Source organism: Colobus angolensis, unplaced genomic scaffold, assembly GCF_000951035.1.
Source record: "Colobus angolensis palliatus isolate OR3802 unplaced genomic scaffold, Cang.pa_1.0 Scaffold209, whole genome shotgun sequence".
Classification (NCBI taxonomy): domain Eukaryota; kingdom Metazoa; phylum Chordata; class Mammalia; order Primates; family Cercopithecidae; genus Colobus; species Colobus angolensis.
In genome coordinates, this window is record NW_012115255.1 from 722386 (window position 1) to 740047 (window position 17662).

Below are 17662 nucleotides of genomic sequence, written 5' to 3' on the forward strand. Positions count from 1 at the left end.
CGCGCGCGCGCATGCGCGTGTTGTGGAGGCCTAGGAAGCTGTGTATGTGTGTGTGCATGTATGTTGTAGAGGCCTAGGCTGATGTGTATGTCTATTAGTTTTTAACAAAAGCATAAAATGTTTTTAAAAATTTAATAGAAAGCAGCTTATAGAGTAAGAAGATAAATTATTTTTGTATAGTTGTATGTTTGTGTTTTAAGCTAAGTGTTTTTATAGATGAGTCAAAAAGTTTAAAAAATTAAAACGTTGTTAAGGTTAAAAAGTTACAGTAAGCTAAGGTTAATTTATTATTGAAGAACTAAAAACATATTTGATAAACTTGGTATAGCCGAAGTGTCTGGTATTTACAGAGGCCACAATAGTGCGCAGTTATGTCCTGGCCTCACATCTAGGTGCCACTTACTCACCAACTCACCAACTCGCCGACTCACCTGGGCAACCTCCACTCCTGCCAGCTCCAGTCATGGGAAATGCCCTACACAGCTTTTTTTTTTTTTTTTTTTTAACCTTCTATACCATCTTTTTACTGTACCTTTTCTGTGTTTAAATATGTCTAGATACACGAATACTTACCATTGCATTACCACTGCCTGCAGCATTCACTGCACTAACACGCTGCACTAACACGCTGCACAGGACTGCGGACTGGGTGTGTCAGGCTGTACCAGCCAGGTCTGTGTAAGCAAACTCAATGTTTATACAACGAAATCGCCCATTTGGAACGTCCCATCATTTATTTCTAATCCCCCACACGAAGCTGATTCTCCCTCTGCTGCTGTTGATTCCTGGAACAAGCTGACTTCCCCACACTGCACCCTGCCTGGCTCCCACAGCCCATGCCAGGACACCCCCTCCTCCGACCTGGGCTTGGGCACCCTGTGCGGCTGCCCCCGACCAAGATGCCCTCCCCACCCTGCTGCGCTATCTTAGGATCACAGCCCGAAGATGAGGCCTCAAATTTTACACCCCCAGGGCCTCTTCTGCCTGATTCTCTTCCCAGAACTGCTGAACTGCATGGGAAAGGGAAGCCATTATTATTTTTAACTTCTGTATTAGTCATTGTGCATCTAGGATCCAAGTAATTTTTTTTGTTTTTTAAAGTAAGTCCATTGGGATCTGTTTCTATAGAGAATTTTTTTTAATGGAAAGGTTTATGGCTATATTTACTGTTGCAAGGGCCATCAACAGAATACTGTGATCTTGTGACTTCTGAGTTATTAATATTTTGCAGGAAAGATGCCTGTTAAAGTTCACGGCAACCTGAACAATCCCTTAACGAGTCTATTGTTATCGTGGGTTCACATGGAAAACTTACTTTCCCTGCCACAAACACCGTCTCTGGTTTCCGCGGGGAGCCAGGCACGGTGAGCCTGCAGGCCGGCGGCTTCCCCCGGCTGGCTTCAGTTTGACTGGTGTACTTTGCCAAACGAAATTCGGTCCCCCTACGAGGGCGGTTGTTCGGAACAGGCCCCTGCCCTTCCGCTTGGCATGTGTAGCTAAGGCCATGTTCTGAGCGATTTCCCATGAAAAAAAAATTTACAATGTTATTGCATTTTGGACTGAGGCAAAAATCATTAAATATTTCATTTATTCACTTTTATCTGCTTTCTCAAAAAGCTGAATTGTCCTAATTAGAATATCGGTATTTTTCAAAAATACAAGATTACATTTTAATCCAACTTAATACTATTAAATATTAGTAATACATTAAAAATATTTGTTCCAGAAGAGTGCTGACAGGAGGAAAGCATCTGACTGGGTGCAGTGGCTCACGAGGGCGAGGCAGGCAGATCATTTGAGGTCAGGAGTTCGAGACCAGACTGGCCAACATGGTGAAACCCCATCTCTATTAAAAATACAAAAATTAGCTAGGCGTGGTAGCAGGTGCCTGTAATCTCAGCTACTCAGGAGGCTGAGACATGAGAACTGCTTGAACCCAGGAGACAGAGGCTGCAGTGAGCTGAGATTGTGGCCCTGCACTCCAGCCTGGGCGACAGAGCAAGACCGTCTCGAAAACAAAAAGAAAAGAAAGAAAAAAGATCCACTATAAAGAAAATCATAACCAATTTCATACTGTAGCATCTCAGTTTTATAAATATATTAATGTCTATTTATTCATAAAATGTGTAAAGATGATTTATGAGTGAAATTATTTTTATGTTTGTGTTAGCTTTAAAATACCCATTTTAAAAAAAAAGGGGGAAAGCAGGCGGATAATACAAAACCACTAAAATGCTGACACGTGAAGCCGGATGATGGTCACGGGTGTTTATTACTGAACATGCCCTATGCTTACATGTTTGAAAATGCTCCACTGGAAAATGAACTCTGAAAAACTATACGTCCAATGCTAAGAGTGGATTTTACCGGTAATACCCTTTATCAGGTAGTATGATTGTTGATGGCTTTCTTTTATTCCTTATATTACTTTGTATTTTCTAAAATTTCTACAATGAACATGTATGCATAATCAGACAAAAAAGCCAAGAAACATCCATTTGTTTTGCTGGTCCTTCATTTATCCCATAAATACTTGCCAAGTACCTGCAGTGGGCCAGGCTCCGAGCCGGCTGCTGGGTAGCGTGCCGCACCCCGGAGAACGCTCAGCCCTCGCGGACTCACCTCTGGGCCTGCCCAGCCTGAGCCCTGCAGTAACAGCTGGGGTGAAGCCGGTGGGAGGTAAGAGCCTGCAATGCCTGCTGGCCCAGCGAGAACCCAGGCCCAGCACCATCGCCAGGCTTTATATGCGTAAGAACCAAGCCTGGAGCCTGGGAGTCTTCCGATTGTCAGAAATAAAGGTCCTCAACAGACAGTTCTCTGAAATGTTCCTCCACTGCTGCAGAAAGTCAAAATCACCCCAGGCACTGCTCTGTCCCCCAGAGCCAAGTCCACCAGGAAAGGCAGAGGGGACAGGTCAGCCCAGGCATCCCCTGGCAGGCGTTGGGGTGCGGGGACAGTGCTTAGGCTGCCTGGCTGGGTCTGAGGTCTGGAGAGGAAGGTGCACGATTTTTTATTTTTAATGTAAAGATACACAGAGGAATCTCACCTGCAGAGGCACCAGAGGACAAATCCCAGTCCACAGTAAGGGTCCAGGCAGATGGCCACTTCTCTAGAGGGGTAAAGTTCACACTGCAGCTTAATGGAACGGCAGAAGGCACTGGTGGCTGCGTGAGACATCTGCAAAACACAAGCCTGCGTTAAACGCGTCGGACCTGACACCCTAAGACGCCTGTGGGAAAACAGGGCTGCATGAAATGCATGGGACCTGACACCCTAAGACGCCTGTGGGAAAACAGGGCTGCATTAAATGCATCAGACCTGACACCCTAAGACGCCTGTGGGAAAACAGGGCTGCATTAAATGCATCGGACCTGACACCCTAAGACACCTGTGGGAAAAAAGGCTGCATTAAATGCATTGGACTTGACACCCTAAGACACCAGTGAGAACACAGGGCTGCATTAAATGCATCGGACCTGACGCCCTAAGACGCCTGTGGGAAAACAGGGCTGCGTTCAACGCATCGGACTTGACACCCTAAGACGCCTGTGGGAAAACAGGGCAGCACTGAACGCAGGGGACTTCATACCCAAGGGTACCTACAAGACAATAAAGCCGCATTAAACGCACAGGGCCTGACACCCAAGACATCTTTAAGACAGAAGGGCCACAGGAAACGTGTGCTGGCCTGGTGCAGTGGCTCATACCTGTAATCAAAACACCTCGGGAGGCCCAGGTGGGACGGTCACTTGAGACCAGGCGTTGCAGGCTGCAGTGAGCTCGGATTACCACTGCACTCCAGCCCGGACAGCAGGGTGAGACCCTGTCTCTCCAATACATTTTAGAGAACAAAACCCAGAAAACAACAAATGATACTGGCCCCAAACGCCCAAAGCTGTTTTCAGGACTGGGGACGACTGTCACCAAGCTGGGGCTGTGTTGTGTCTGGGGAATGTGAGTGGCTGGTATCTTCACTGGAGTTCTCATTTTCAATGAGTAAACCTCACGCAGAACTGCTGGTCCTCCAGGACCTGGCGACGCTAGCTATTCAAAGAGTGCATTTGAACAGCAAGTCTTGCAGGAAGTGGTTCCCGTGTGATCCACTCTCCAACACACTGTCCCACAGGTAGGGGAGGCACCATGGCGCGCTGCCACCTCTGCTGGTCGAGGCCCCGCCTTGTTCGTGGCTATCTCCAGGACGGACACAGCCTCTACTGTGCAGAACGTGGCCGGCGAGACCCGCTGGGTGGCTCACCCATCTTAATGATCAGAAAGTGAACGATCACAGAAGTTAAAGATTTCGCTCCCTGGGACATAAGTTAGCGCTGGGAGTTAGAGCTCAGGTCCTCCTACACTCCAGCGCCCTTCACCATCCTCCACCATCCTGCAGGGAGATGGTGGCCAAAATCCAACCATCCCATCGTGACCAGACAGTGAAGAGCTTCCGCATCTTCCCCTTCCCTAACCCCTGTAATAGTCCCCCACAGTCCGTGTGTAATGTCAATTACTTTGAAATACAATAAAATACGTTAACAAGATCAATTTTCTCACAGAAGCTCTCTAGCCAAACCTCGGGAAAAAGGAAGCCAAAGCAGCAAATAAAACAGTCTGATTTTTGTGGTTTTAAAACATGTCACGGCCGGGCGCGGTGGCTCACACCTGTAATCCCAGCACTTTGGGAGGCCAAGGCGGGCCGATCACAAGGTCAGGAGATCGAGAACATTCTGGCCAACACAGTGAAACCTCATCTCCACTAAACATACAAAAAATGAGCCGGGGGTGGTGGTATGTGCCTGTAGTCCCAGCTACTCAGGAAGCAGAGGCAGGAGAATCGCTTGAACCAGGAGGGTGGAGGTTGCAGTGAGCCAAGATCGTGCCACTGCACTCCAGCCTGGGCGACAGAGCAAGATTCCATCTCAAAAAAAAAAAAGAAAAAAAAAAAAGTCCCACGTTGATCTGAAGTAGAACATCACCAGAGCTAAGCTGTAAAGGGACCAGCATGGAGCCTTGTAATAACTGGGGAAATCCAAATGCCTGGCTCCCCGTCATTCGTTCATCACTCCAGCAAGAGGTGAGAGAACTTGGGGTGGGCGTCCTCTCACTGTAAAATGTTCCACCACTACTGGAAGTTCTGCCCAGGAGGTTTTGTAACTTTCTTACTATATTCAAACAGGGGAACGTAGAATTATCATAGAATGTAAAATGTAAGTAATTCCTTTTAGCTTGCTTTTAAGGCAAATTTTTGTTTAAAGGAGAAATGAGACTGAATTTATAAAACATCCATCCAGACCCCTGCCTCCCTGGATTAGGAGTTAGTAAAATCCTGCCTCCTAAAATTACCCACCCACTCAGCTCAGCAACGAGAGCAAGCCTGCCCTGAACTGCTGCTCTGTGCAAAGCACTATTTCTAGGTGGAGAATTGAGTTCTTCAGCTCAGCAAATACTAAAGTATCGAGAGCTTGTTATCAGGCACTGTGTTAAGCGCTGGAGATGAACAGAAGAGTAAGAGACGGCCCTGCCCTAAGGATCCAGGGGGAATTCAGAGACGAGTGCATGGACAACCGTGTATGGAGGGTAAGAGAAAGGGTACACGGTGCTCCCATCACCCTGGCTGGGGGTCACAGAGCCAGCGGGGCCTTCGCGGGACTTCAGCAGAGAAACAGGAATCGACACCAGCTAAAGAAAAGCAGCCAAGAGAGTTCCGATGATCTACTCCACGCCAGACGCTGAGATGGTAAGTGGGCCATGAAAATGGTACGGCTGGAAGCAGGTGCTTCTCTTTTGGCTATGACAGTAGCAGGGTCACAGCTAACTTCAGACTACAGTAACTAAATCATCTTGATCTGAAAACATTTCTTTTCAAAAGCTTTTGAAAATTATTTTATTTCATATTGTAGCTGTTTTGGTATTCCACCTCAGTTCTACTCAGAGATGGATGGAGAGTGAGAACTGTGCGAGGCAAAGCCAGCTCACCAGTCAGACCCACAGACGGGGGCAGAGGGCGCGCAAGGCTGCGAAGTCCCCAAGGGCGGGGGGGTTTGCATGGCACCTCGACAAGGGCGGCGTCTGAGATGAGAGGGTCATGATGATTTCTAATACAGCCCAGGGTAAAACGCTAGAAAGTGCAGTGTGCAGAGATTTATCACAGAGCCTTCGGATTTGAGAACCAGTATGAGAGAAAAACACTCAGTTCTTCTGTCGGCTACTGAGACCACGTTCACATAAAAGCATACTTGGGACATTTGGACAGAATCAGCCTGGTTAAGGATGGAAATGGTCATACGTGTCATACTGTGATGAAACACGCATGTACAGCTCTTTCCACATCTCAGAGTCTGACTACACGAGAGGTGCTGAGAGTCAGCACGCAGCCTGCCACCTCCAGCATGCTCTGTGGTCACCTCCCGTGGTCGCCTCCCGCAGCCGGCCCCACTCACCTTTACGCCAGCTAGCATCCCAGTTGTGGACACGCTGAAGTCGAGATACGCAAGGGTGTCTGGGTTGCAAGGTTTGCAGATCTGGGCAGGCCGCTTCTTTGGCAAATCATCTGGAGAGGAACACGGCTTATCAGCAGATCCAGCCTGAGCAAGGCCATGAGCAAACCACCTTCTCCAGCCAAAGCACTGACCTGTGTCCAGGATGAGGGGCCACGTCCTGACGTCTACAGCCGCCGCCGCCTCCCTGGACCGCAGCAACTTACAGATCAGCTGTGTCGTCATCAGACAGGCAGAGCGACTCACCTGGCATCAGAGAATGGAGCCATGAACGTGGACCCAGATGAAAGCGTGCTCGCTTCACGCGGGTCTCCTGCTCACTATGCACGCTAAAACCATGTCGCTTTAACGGGCAGATGAGGTTACCGAGAGCCCACTGTTTCCTGCTGCTGGCTGAGGAAGAACAGAGCTAGGAGTCTGGTTGTGGAGGCACAGGGGCTGGGGGTGGGGCCTGCAGCTGCTGCGTCTGCCCTTCCTGGGCCCAGCGCACCCACAGCGTCAGCGTCATGACACGTGCAGAAAAGAGCTCACCACTCACAGCATTAGCTCTGTTCTCCTGGAAACGCCACACACACCCAGACACGTCGCGCATACTTTCTAGCGGGAGTGGCCACTGTGGGAGTCCCAGCACCACGCTAAAAGGGACTCAGGTGTGGGCGGGACAGGTGCATTCTCTGCCCAAACTGTTTTCCCCTGTAGTTCCTCCTTCAACAGGGATAATATAGCTGAATCCTCTCAAACTCCTCCAGCTGTATACGAAGAAAAACAGATCTATACTTTCAAAAAGGAGCAGGAAACTTCTACATCTTGAGAAGAGGGCTTCTGAAAAAGCCCTGCCTCTTCCCGTGGTCGGTCTGCTAGGCTGGGTTTGTGGGGAAGCCCGAGGACTGGTGGCGATGCCCTCTCTTGGGAGCCATTTTCTCCAGGGTAGACACTGCAGAGGCTACCACCCAGCCTCTGCCTCCATGCACACCTTTAGATCTTGCTTCTAGACCTAGACTGTAGGCTCCCTGCAGGTAGAGACCCTGTCCTGTCCTGACCATTTGACTCCAGACACACACCGGCTCCCACAGCCAGCAGCTGCCCTGGGAGATGTCAGACTCTGCGCTCTGAGAGCTCCAGGCAGTGAAGGCCCCGACACTCCCAGGCATGTTACCTCTACAATCATCTTGACGGTAGGCAATGTTGTCGCGATGTTCTGTGGGTGCGGGGGACGGACGGTTATGGGCACACAGCCTGCGTACAGGCAACCATAAAATGCTGCTATCAGGTCTATTCCTACACAAGGAGAAAAACATCATTATTGAGGCAGACCACGCTACTGAGTGCCCACTGTCCCTGTCAGCATAAATGCTAGTCTGCGACAAGTTCAACGGGTGAACAAGCAGCTGAACTTCTCGCAGCCTCTGTCATCCTGGCAGGTTTTGTCAGCTTTGGCGGTCACTGTCATCTACCCGTCCTTTCAGATGTGAGGTGACAAGGTAGCTTGGAGGTTTAATTTTACACCATTTTGCTTAGGAATTACCCACCTTTGTAACTGTGAATTTTAGTTAAGATTTAGGTACTATTAAGTAAATTACCTGAGGTATCTAATAATGCAAATTTGGATATAAAAGTCTTTGAAAACATCACTCTATTGAAGCCTCTAACAGTAGCACATATGGCTGGTGCCCGTGAGTGGTTGCAGCCAGACACAAAGGGGCCAGTTAGCAAGCAGCTGGATACAGCACAGACTCCCGGCCATCACGCCGCCCTCGGCTCAGGCACCAGCAGGTATAAGGGACCTCCTCACACTGCGGTTGACCCGCGGCCACCTCTCAGGGGAAGCCCGCCCTGCGCCCGTACCTGGGGGGTAGACCAAGGCCACATGGTCGCCGTCCTGAAGGTGGCCCCTCTCCATGAGCATCACGGCGATCTTCTCGGCTCTCTTGTGCAGCTGCACGCAGGTCAGCGAGTTCGCGATCGCACCCTGCGGGCCGATCACAGGGACAAGTGCGTAAGATTCCTTCAGCAGAGCAGCTTGCGGAGAGCGCGCACGCGTGCTACGACTCACTGACGCAAAGCGAACGTCAGTGGTTTTTAGAACAAGCACAGACCTGTGCAACCAACATGACAGTCAATTTTAGAATGTTTTCAGCTTCCCCCAAAACTACATACACGTTAGAGATCAACCCCATTTTCTTCCAACTAGGTAAGGAGTGCAGACCAAAGAAGCATCTAGATATATTTAGGGTAACAAGAAATATTGTGAAAAATGATTACGTCAATTAAAAAACAGAACAAAAAACCCTAACAATTCTGGGACTTGTGTTACTGTCATGGGCAGTGGGAATTCTTAGTACACCGGAAGGGCCTGCACACTGGAAGTTAAGACTAATTAAAAATTTTAATTTAGAAAGACCACATCAAAAATCAAGGAAGTCAGAAAGCGAAAAACAAAAGCAAACAGTTAAAAACACCCTGAAGGAATGAAAAGAACTGTGAAACGCATTTTCACATAGACTTTAATGTAGAAATAAATAGAAAACACATTTGGCTGGAAAATAGCTTACAAAAGGGCTGTGAGGGAAGGTGAATTGCAAGATATATACTAAGCAACATCGCAAGACTGTGGGAGTCACTATTTATTTATTTATTGAGACAGGGTCTCTGTCTCCCAAGCTGGGGTGCACGGCATGATCACTGCTCACTGCAGCCTGGGCCTGCTGGGCTCAAGCGATTCTGCTGCCTCCGCTCCCTGAGTAGCTGGGACTACAGGTGCCACCAGCATGCCTGGCTAATTTCTATAAAATTTTTTCTCATAGAGATGGAGCCTCCCTATGTTGCCCAGGCTGGTCTCAAACTCGGGGCCACAAGTGATCTTCCCATCTTGGCCTATTTAAGCCATAAAGAAAAATGTGAATAAATTGCAAATTATAAGCATGTAACTAACCAAAACAAGCTTCTCCTGCTGACACACTTCACAGTTCTAGCTCCTCTGCAATATTCTCAGATGTGAAGACTGCTTCTACGTCATTTAAAAACCTCTTGGGATCGGATTCTGTCTCACAGCTATTAACACAGTGAGGATCTTCCCTCAAGCAGTAGCAACTGGACTGCAGTGCACGGGGCCAGGAAGATTCCAGAGCCGAAGAGTGACTGAACACCTGGGCTCAGGAATTTTTTGTTTTTTTTTTCGGAGACGGGGTCTTGCTCTGTCGCCAGGCTGGAGTGCAGTGGCATAATCTCAGCTCACTGCAACCTCCGCCTCCTGGGTTCAAGCGATTCTCCTGTTCTCCTGCCTCAGCCTCCTGAGCAGCTGGAACTACAGGCGCCCACCACCGCGCCCAACTCATTTTTGTGTTTTTAGTAGAGACAGGGCTTCACCATGTTGGCCAGCATGGTCTTGATCTCCTGACCTCATGATCTGCCCGTCTTGGCCTCCCAGAGTGCTAGGATTACAGGCGTGAGCCACCGTGCCCGGCCCAGGAATTCTTATGTGAGTTACAGCTCCAAAGATGAATGCGTGAGTGTGGGGACGGAGCACGGAGCGCGTAGCCAGCCCGAGAAGGCTGTCAGGGAGCCGATTTCGTGCAGCAGAGGACGCTGCATGAATGAACAATGTCTGGGGCTACTCAGCGGCGATGCTGGGAAAAGCACGTCAGCCTCCCAGCTCGAAAGGCCCGGGTCAGAAACGTGGGCGGGACAAGGTGGGAGTGAAGAGAATGTCTCAGGAAGCATCAAGATGTGAACGCCAGACCCTGACCTCTACCAAAACGTCCACAGGACAGCCGATGAGCCCCGCCAGGTCTGCGGGGAAAGTGCCTTCTCCCTGAGGACCTCTGCACCGGGCCAGGGCTGCGGGGAGGCTGCCCACGTGACTGCCCGGTGGGTCTTCAGATCCTTCCTGCTGACTGGCTGGTGTCCTCCATGGAGGAGAGAGTTAGCTTACATTTCACTGAACTCAACCTTCTCATCCCACACATTTTCCTCAATTATTTCCCCACTTAGAGGACACCTAAAAAGTAAGAAAACAGAAACTCATGTAAAGTGGAAGAGCCCAAGAGCAGAAGGTGGCAGAGAGGGGCAAAGACAACAAGGCAGGCAGGGCTGGAGTCCAGGCAATCCCGCTGAGAAGGTAGATCTGGGGGCCTTTGAAACTGGACTGTTCCTCTGAGCATTCACTCTGGGGGGCTCCTTGCCACCTGTTCACAACAACCAGCCCACCAGGACAGAGACACTCCGCACGGCCAGGCTGGGCGCTGATGGGACCCATTCAGATCCACCCCGACTCCAGGGGCAGGTCTCCCAACAAGGAAAACCAGCACACCACCCATCGCCGTGAGCATGGCCGGGCCTGGGGCTGGCGGGGCCGCAGGTCTCAGAGAAGAGCCCGGGCAGAATCGGCTCAGGCCCCGCCCCACTGGGGAGGCCCCGCCCCGCTGAGGAAGCCCCGCCCTGCTGGGGAGGCCCCGCCCCGCTGAGGGAGCCCCGCCCCGCTGAGGGAGCCCCGCCCCGCTGAGGAAGCCCCGCCCCGCTGAGGAAGCCCCGCCCTGCTGGGGAGGCCCCGCCCCGCTGAGGGAGGCCCCGCCACCGCACTGCCCATTCTCATGCCAGGCCTGCCTGCAGCAGCAGCGCCCAGTCTGGCTTGTTCGGCTTGTGGAACAGCTTCTTCCCCGTCTCTGGAGAGCTGAAGCCCATCCCCTATCAAACAGCCGCTTTGCTGTCAGATGACAAAGCCTGTGGTTTGCCCACTTTCTGGTCCTGAGATTTGAGAGGCTCAGATGAGACACAGCCAGCAGCGAAGAGCGTCTTCGAAAACGTTTTGATTCTGGTGCACAGAAATCCCCACCTATGGGTACTTGGAAAACATGAAGTGTAACGTGCGTATGCTGTGCGCTGTCCTTTATCTTTGATGACCTTGTGAAACGCCATTTTCTCAATGCTGGTTGACCCCTTTCAGGGCTGACATAAAAACAAACAGCAAAGCTTCCAGTCACGCTCCACGAGGACGGCGTCCCTTCTTGGGTGTTAGGTCCCGAAGCCAGCTCGCAGGGTGATTTAAAATAAGTTCCTCAAAAGCCCCTTGAGATGGTGCTGTGCTGGAGACAGGCACACAATTTCACAGCCGGTCAGACGTGAGTAGGCACCTCTCGCTCCATGGCCGGGCGGGGCCGTGCCACGGGTGACACCAGGTGGGTGCCTTTCTTCCCCGGAAAGCACGAGGTGAGCAAACACTGGACCCCGCCATTAGCGGGGAGGGACAGTCGCTCCTGGCTCACGCTGCAGGCTGGCAGCCCCAGGCGTCTACAGCAGCTGAGCAGTTTCCCTGCTTCCTCGCTGCCTTTCCCCACCCCGTGTGGCTGAACGGGACACGGCTACACCACATGGCAACTCCACACACGTGACGCCGTTCTCAGCCTCACTCCCCAGGAATCCTAATGCAGCGTCTCCCTCAGGAGAAACGCCGCGGGCTTTGCTTGCACTTTCCACTTCCCGCACACTCGATGCTAAGAACGTGATGCATTCTCGGCGAGTGTCCCATAAAGCAACAGTCATTCACCGCAGGTAACAGTCATCATTCTCTGGCATCCTCATCAACATTCACTGGGGTTTCCGTCCTGAAACCCACCAGCTAAGAAGAAGGTTCTAGGTAAAATCATTTCGCCAGAGACATGAGGGCTGGCTTTTCCCCCAAAGAAGCGCTGGGAGGCAGCGTGACCGAAGGGGCACACGGGGAAACCAAGCGCCTGCCCATGTCTAAGCAGACACAGTCAGTGTCAGCTTCTGTCAACTTGGGACCATTTTAACGTTTCACATTAAATCAAATAACTGAAAAACAAACACAAACTGAGAAATAAAAAGCCAAACTAAATTTATATTTTTAAAATTCTAAAGAAGGTACAAGTTACAAAAGGTCAAAAGAGTTGGCTACAAACCCATTGATTCAACCATTTTATTTTATTTTTTTTGAGAGTCTTGCTCTGTCGCCCAGGCTGGAGTGCAGGGGCACGACCTTGGCTCACTGCAACGTCCACCTCCTGGGTTCAAATGATTCTTGTGCTTCAGCCTCCCAAGCAGCTGGGACTAGAGGTATGTGCCAAGACACCCAGCCTTTTTTTTTTTTTTTTTTTGTATTTTAGTAGAGACGGGGTTTCACCATGTTGGCCAGGCTGGTCTCAAACTCCTGACCTCAAGTGATCCACCCGCCTCCGCCTCCCAGTGTTGGGATTGCAGGCATGAGCCTCCACCGTTTGAAATGAGCTTGTGACTACACGGCCAGCAAGACGGGGCCAAATTCATCATCAGCAGAAACACGCGTCCTCGATGGAAACAGCGGCTGGGCGGCTGGTGTACACGCTGAACGGACTGGGCGGCTGGTGTACACGCTGAACAGACACTTAGGGAGTGTGGACTGATCCATCACTGGAATGAATTTCATCTGTTTCTTCTTCCTTTTTAAAATCTTGCTTTTAGAAAATGTGTGATTCTGTAAGTGGTGCGCACTGTGTTTCTGTTGGGTGGTGCTGAACAGGGAAGCTAGTTAGGTGAGGATGACACTATGAGCGCCGTGAAGATGCTGCTGCCGCCTCGGTCCAGGCCAAGCATCTCTGAACGTACATATGAGGCAGCAGAGGGGAAATGGACATAGGCCTGATTTGATGCCTGTCGGAAAATAACACAAGCGATAGGCTCAAGCGTGCCTGCCTCTATGTCCAGCAAGCCTTGGAAACAGGCCACACCTCCAGGGAAAAGACGTCCTCAGGCCATGCCTTCCACACAGTCCTAAGGTAAATCACTCATGGCTCTGATCCCTATATCTCACCCCCATTGGATTTGCAGTTGATCCTGATAAAGCCTGTTTTAGAGAACCTGAATCATTTCCAGGAAACACATTCTCCCAGAAGATCCAGCATCCAGCTACGCAGGTGACCACAGGGGTCAGGGGCACGGGGCTGTCCACAGGGCCAGACAGACCAGATGCCGAGCCCAGGACTGTGGTACCACCCAGCAAACAATCCGAGGGATCGTCCCCAAATCAGGCACAGCTGGAACAACTCTATTTTCCTCGTCCTGATGGCACATGTTGCCCACGAACGTACCAGATCATTTCTGAATCTTTGCGTATATGGAGGTCTCTGCTACTTCCTGAGCTGCCCGTCAATACCTCTAGATTACTGGACACAGACGCACGTGCAACCCACACACATGGGAGCAACGTGTCAGGCAACATCGGGGCAGGGATTCAGGGAGACTCAGAGCTGACTCTGCTTGCAGCTTGCGGAGGGGTAGCCGCCCCTGTGAGGAAATCGGGAGGGAAGGAGGACTTGCAGCAGAAGGGATCTGAGGCGCCGAAGGAGGCTGGAGTTAGTGCTGCAGATTTAGGTCACCACGTTGGAGGTGACATTGGAAGTCTCTAGAGAACCGTGAAGACCACAGGGAACGAGGAACGAGAAGTCACAAGCAGTTTACAGGAGAAACACTACTTGGAGAGGACAAAGAATCAGACAAGCGGAGATGGGCAGGAAATCAAGACAGCACCCAAGGCTGGCGAACCTGAAGATCGGGTTAGCAAAGGGGCATCATCCATATTCACAGGCTGAGGAAGGGCTCAGTGCAGAAAGATGAAAAGCGGAAGGCGGCATTTCAGATACAGGGACCCACAGCAACTCTGGTCCTCAAGGTCTCCGGCCCCCACGCCTGAGCTGTCGGCGCAGGGCAGTGGCTCCATCACGGTGCCAGTGAACGAGGGCCCGAAGGAGGTGGCAGAAACGGGCCTTCCTGGTTTTAAAGGTTCTTCCTGGGAAACGGCCTTGAGCAGATATGGTGAGCGACCGACTGCTGGGATCAACTCAGCAGCCATGACAATGTCAAGACGATGAGTACTTCTCTGGCACAGGAGGAGGAGAGGGTGTTCCTATGAACTAAAGCACGTGCAGAGAATGGTCTGATAACTGAAACTCAAACCAGAGAGTCGGGGAATAATTTCGTGATGCTGCTGGCATTTCCTTTTCTCTTCAATCCGCGGCTTCGCACGCTAAGATTTTCAATTGAGCAATTCTAAGCAGCCAGGACTTTTTGAAGAATTGCAAAAGTGCCTATACTCGTCAAGAAGACTTACATTTTTCATCCGTTTTCAAGTTTTATGTCCATGGCAAAAAGAAGTTACAAGCATATTAAGATTTCTGCATTTAATTTTTACTGTTAATAGTATTAGCTTAATGCCTTACTCTTAAGTACTACTGTGGAACAGTATTTGATGAGTGTGGTTTTCTTATGTCAAGTGTCAACAGGAACTTAAATTACAAAGTGGAAATGATTTTCATTCCTGAGTCTGCAATAAACATAACTTCTGATGTATAAAAAAGTGGTTTAGGGCTGGGTGTGGTGACTCATGTCTGTAATCTCAGCACTTTGGGAGGCCGAGGCAGGTGGATCACTCAAGGCCAGGAGTTCTAGACCAGCCTGGCCAACATAGCAAAACCCCATCTCTCCTAAAAATACAAAAATTAGCCAGATGTGGTGGTGGGCGCCTGTAGTCCCAGCTACTCGGCGGCTGAGGCATGAGAATCACTTAAACCAGGGAGGTAGAGCTTGCAGTGAGTGGAGATTGTGACACTCAACTCCAGCCTGGGCAACAGAGCAGGACTGTCTCAAAAAACAAAACAAAAACTAGTTTAGTAATCAAAATAAAAACGCAAATATCTCATAGACTTGCGATTTCTCTCTGGTAGATACATTACTCATTTTGGGGGAGAAATATTGTAAACAGGGTGCTAAAATATCTGATACACAAGTAGGTGTGAGTAACTGCACAAATGGTGACGCTTAAAAGCAATCCCTAGGTACAAAAGTCTCATTAGTCAGAAGAGCAAAATATAAAAAGAATTCGCATAAGACTGAAGTGAAAGGACTGAGTCAGAAAGAAAGCAGGAGCGCTCCCAGGAGCCCGGCTGGGCCCCTTGAGGCCAGCAGCCAGGGAAGCCAGCCCTGCGCCTCACCCGACAGTTGAGTAGCGTGTAGAGGACGTGGTCCGGGGTGGTCTGTGCTCTCCACTGCAGGACCTCCGAGAGGAACAGGAACTGGAACAGAGCACAGGGGTGAGGGTCAGGCTGTGCGGTCGGATCGGGCTGTGCGGTCTGAGGTGGGGCAGCCTGGATACTAAACCCATCGAGGCCGAGTGCTTTGGGTCTTAAAACCGCGTGCTTCTCCGCGGAGTCGAAGACATGCATGCTGGGAAAATCCCCGTCACACACGACCACAGGACAAGCAAGTGCCCACAGCTTTGTCCCTGCAGGGCTTAGATTCACAGCGCCCGAGTCAGGCACAAGCAAAGGGCTGGTGCTGCACCCTGGTGTGAAGTTGTCTGAAAGTCTGCCCAAGCATGGGAACCATTTCCCTCACAGGCAGGAGCAGCCTGCACAGAAACCCTGGGGCTTCCAGAAGATGCAACGTGGATTTCGGTGGCTACAACGAGAGAATCAGATCTATCTGGTTTGAAAAAGCAGGCTCTAATAGATTTAGGTTTCTAGAATGGCAACACCTGATGGCATGAAGCCACAAATTACACAAACCAGATGTGTGCCACTGACCTGCTCCACAGTACAAAGGGCAGCCTTATTTCACGTCAGGGACAGAAACCACAGATACAGCTTCATCCCTTTCATCAACATTTCATGGGGCTGATTTTGTCCCATTTCCTAATGGGCCACACAGAAGGGGACACCTGTTGGCTGCGGGAAATAGGACCTCTGGGTGAGCCCTGAGCATTCTCAAGGCCGAACAGTTCTAATGGGGATTGTGGACATACACGGTACACAGTCAAGGCCAAACGGTTCTAGCGGGGACCGTGGGTGCACATGGTGCACTGTGCCAAGTCTGGGCCTCGGGAGCTTCTCCTACGGCTTTTAACGCCACTGTCAGGAGGCCTGGCCCCCAAACCTGGGTTTCGAACTGCTTCTTCGAGTCCAGAGAGCACAGGACAGAAGCCTTTGGCTGCAAGCTGCTGTGGGCAGGGCGGGCTTTGAATCTGGGCTGGTGGGGAGGCTGGCAAGGGAGGAGTTCGGGGAACCGTGGGCCGGACAAGGACTGCCCGACATTGGCCTCGGTCCTGCCAGTCGTGGGATCGGACAGCCCTCACCCACTTCTGCGTCGCTGTGACATTTTTTGAAACTTTGTACCTCCTATAAACACATTTTTCTTATGAAATTATAGGGTCTCCCGCAGGAGAAGACAGGTGGAATAAAGGAAGATTGGCAGTGGTGGACCACCACCAGCGCGGGAAGTCAGGGAAGGTTGGGGACTGTGGGGGACGGCAGGGGAGGGTCAGGGAGGGTCAAGGAGGGTCGGGGAGAGTCGGGGACCCAGTTCCTACCTTCCGGGCCTGGTCGTTATCTTCGATCTGACCCAGGTCTCTGCCGCTGGCCTGTGCGATTCTCTTCCCAGAGACGAGGTTCCCCACCATCACAGAGGCGGGGCCGATTTCTGGAAAGAAAGAGAGACACTGCCATGAGAAAACAAAAGAGAAATTCCTTAGGACTTGACTGCCCACCTTGGTAAAGACCTTACTCTCAGAAAACTTCTGGAAAGACCTGGCTTTGAATAAACCTTCTAAGAACAGGGATTCAACGAAATCAAAGGATTGTGAAGGGGAGTGTGACAGGCCTTGGTCGGGTTCTTCAGAAACGATGTTTTTATCATCCCTGAAGCTCCGTGGAGGCCCTCCAAGCCCACGCCTGACTTCCCAGTTAGTGTGAGAGCCCCGGGTGCCGGCACTCACAGCCTTGATTGTAAAAAATAAGACGGAAGACAAACACAGAATTAAAAGCCAGGATTTGTTTCACTGCAGAGACCTGTGGCTCCCGTCTGTTCGAGTTCTCTGGGGTCCACACACCTGAGATCTGATTGTGGACAGTGGACATTTCACATACGGATGTCGTGGCGTGGAGTTGAGGGTGACACTGTGGACGGGACAGGACAGGATACAGAGTCACTTCTCAGTATGTTTTACACACTGAAAAGGTCTTAGGTTCTGTCAGGCCCACAGTGAGGTGTGGAAGAATAAACCAAGGGCTGTCATAAAGTCAAGTTCCTTTTTAGTTCACCATGAGTGATGAGGTGACTATCATCTGGGCAAAGGGGAGAGGAAGGAGGAGGAAAAGGGAAGGGGTGGGAAGGAGGGAAGGGGT

General features: G+C 50.7%; 1 protein-coding gene across 1 annotated transcript in view; it reads right to left on the bottom strand.

The window, feature by feature from the left end:
- DIP2C (DIP2 disco-interacting protein 2 homolog C (Drosophila)) overlaps positions 1 to 17662 on the bottom strand; it is a 263569-nt gene that overhangs the window by 60158 nt on the left and 185749 nt on the right. The window contains exons 25-31 of the mRNA XM_011942302.1: positions 16849 to 16958; positions 15476 to 15556; positions 8340 to 8463; positions 7651 to 7772; positions 6629 to 6740; positions 6438 to 6547; positions 3047 to 3177 (exon numbers count right to left, since the gene is read on the bottom strand). Coding sequence (XP_011797692.1) covers positions 3047 to 3177; positions 6438 to 6547; positions 6629 to 6740; positions 7651 to 7772; positions 8340 to 8463; positions 15476 to 15556; positions 16849 to 16958 — 790 coding nt within the window. The remainder of the gene's footprint in view (positions 1 to 3046; positions 3178 to 6437; positions 6548 to 6628; positions 6741 to 7650; positions 7773 to 8339; positions 8464 to 15475; positions 15557 to 16848; positions 16959 to 17662) is intronic.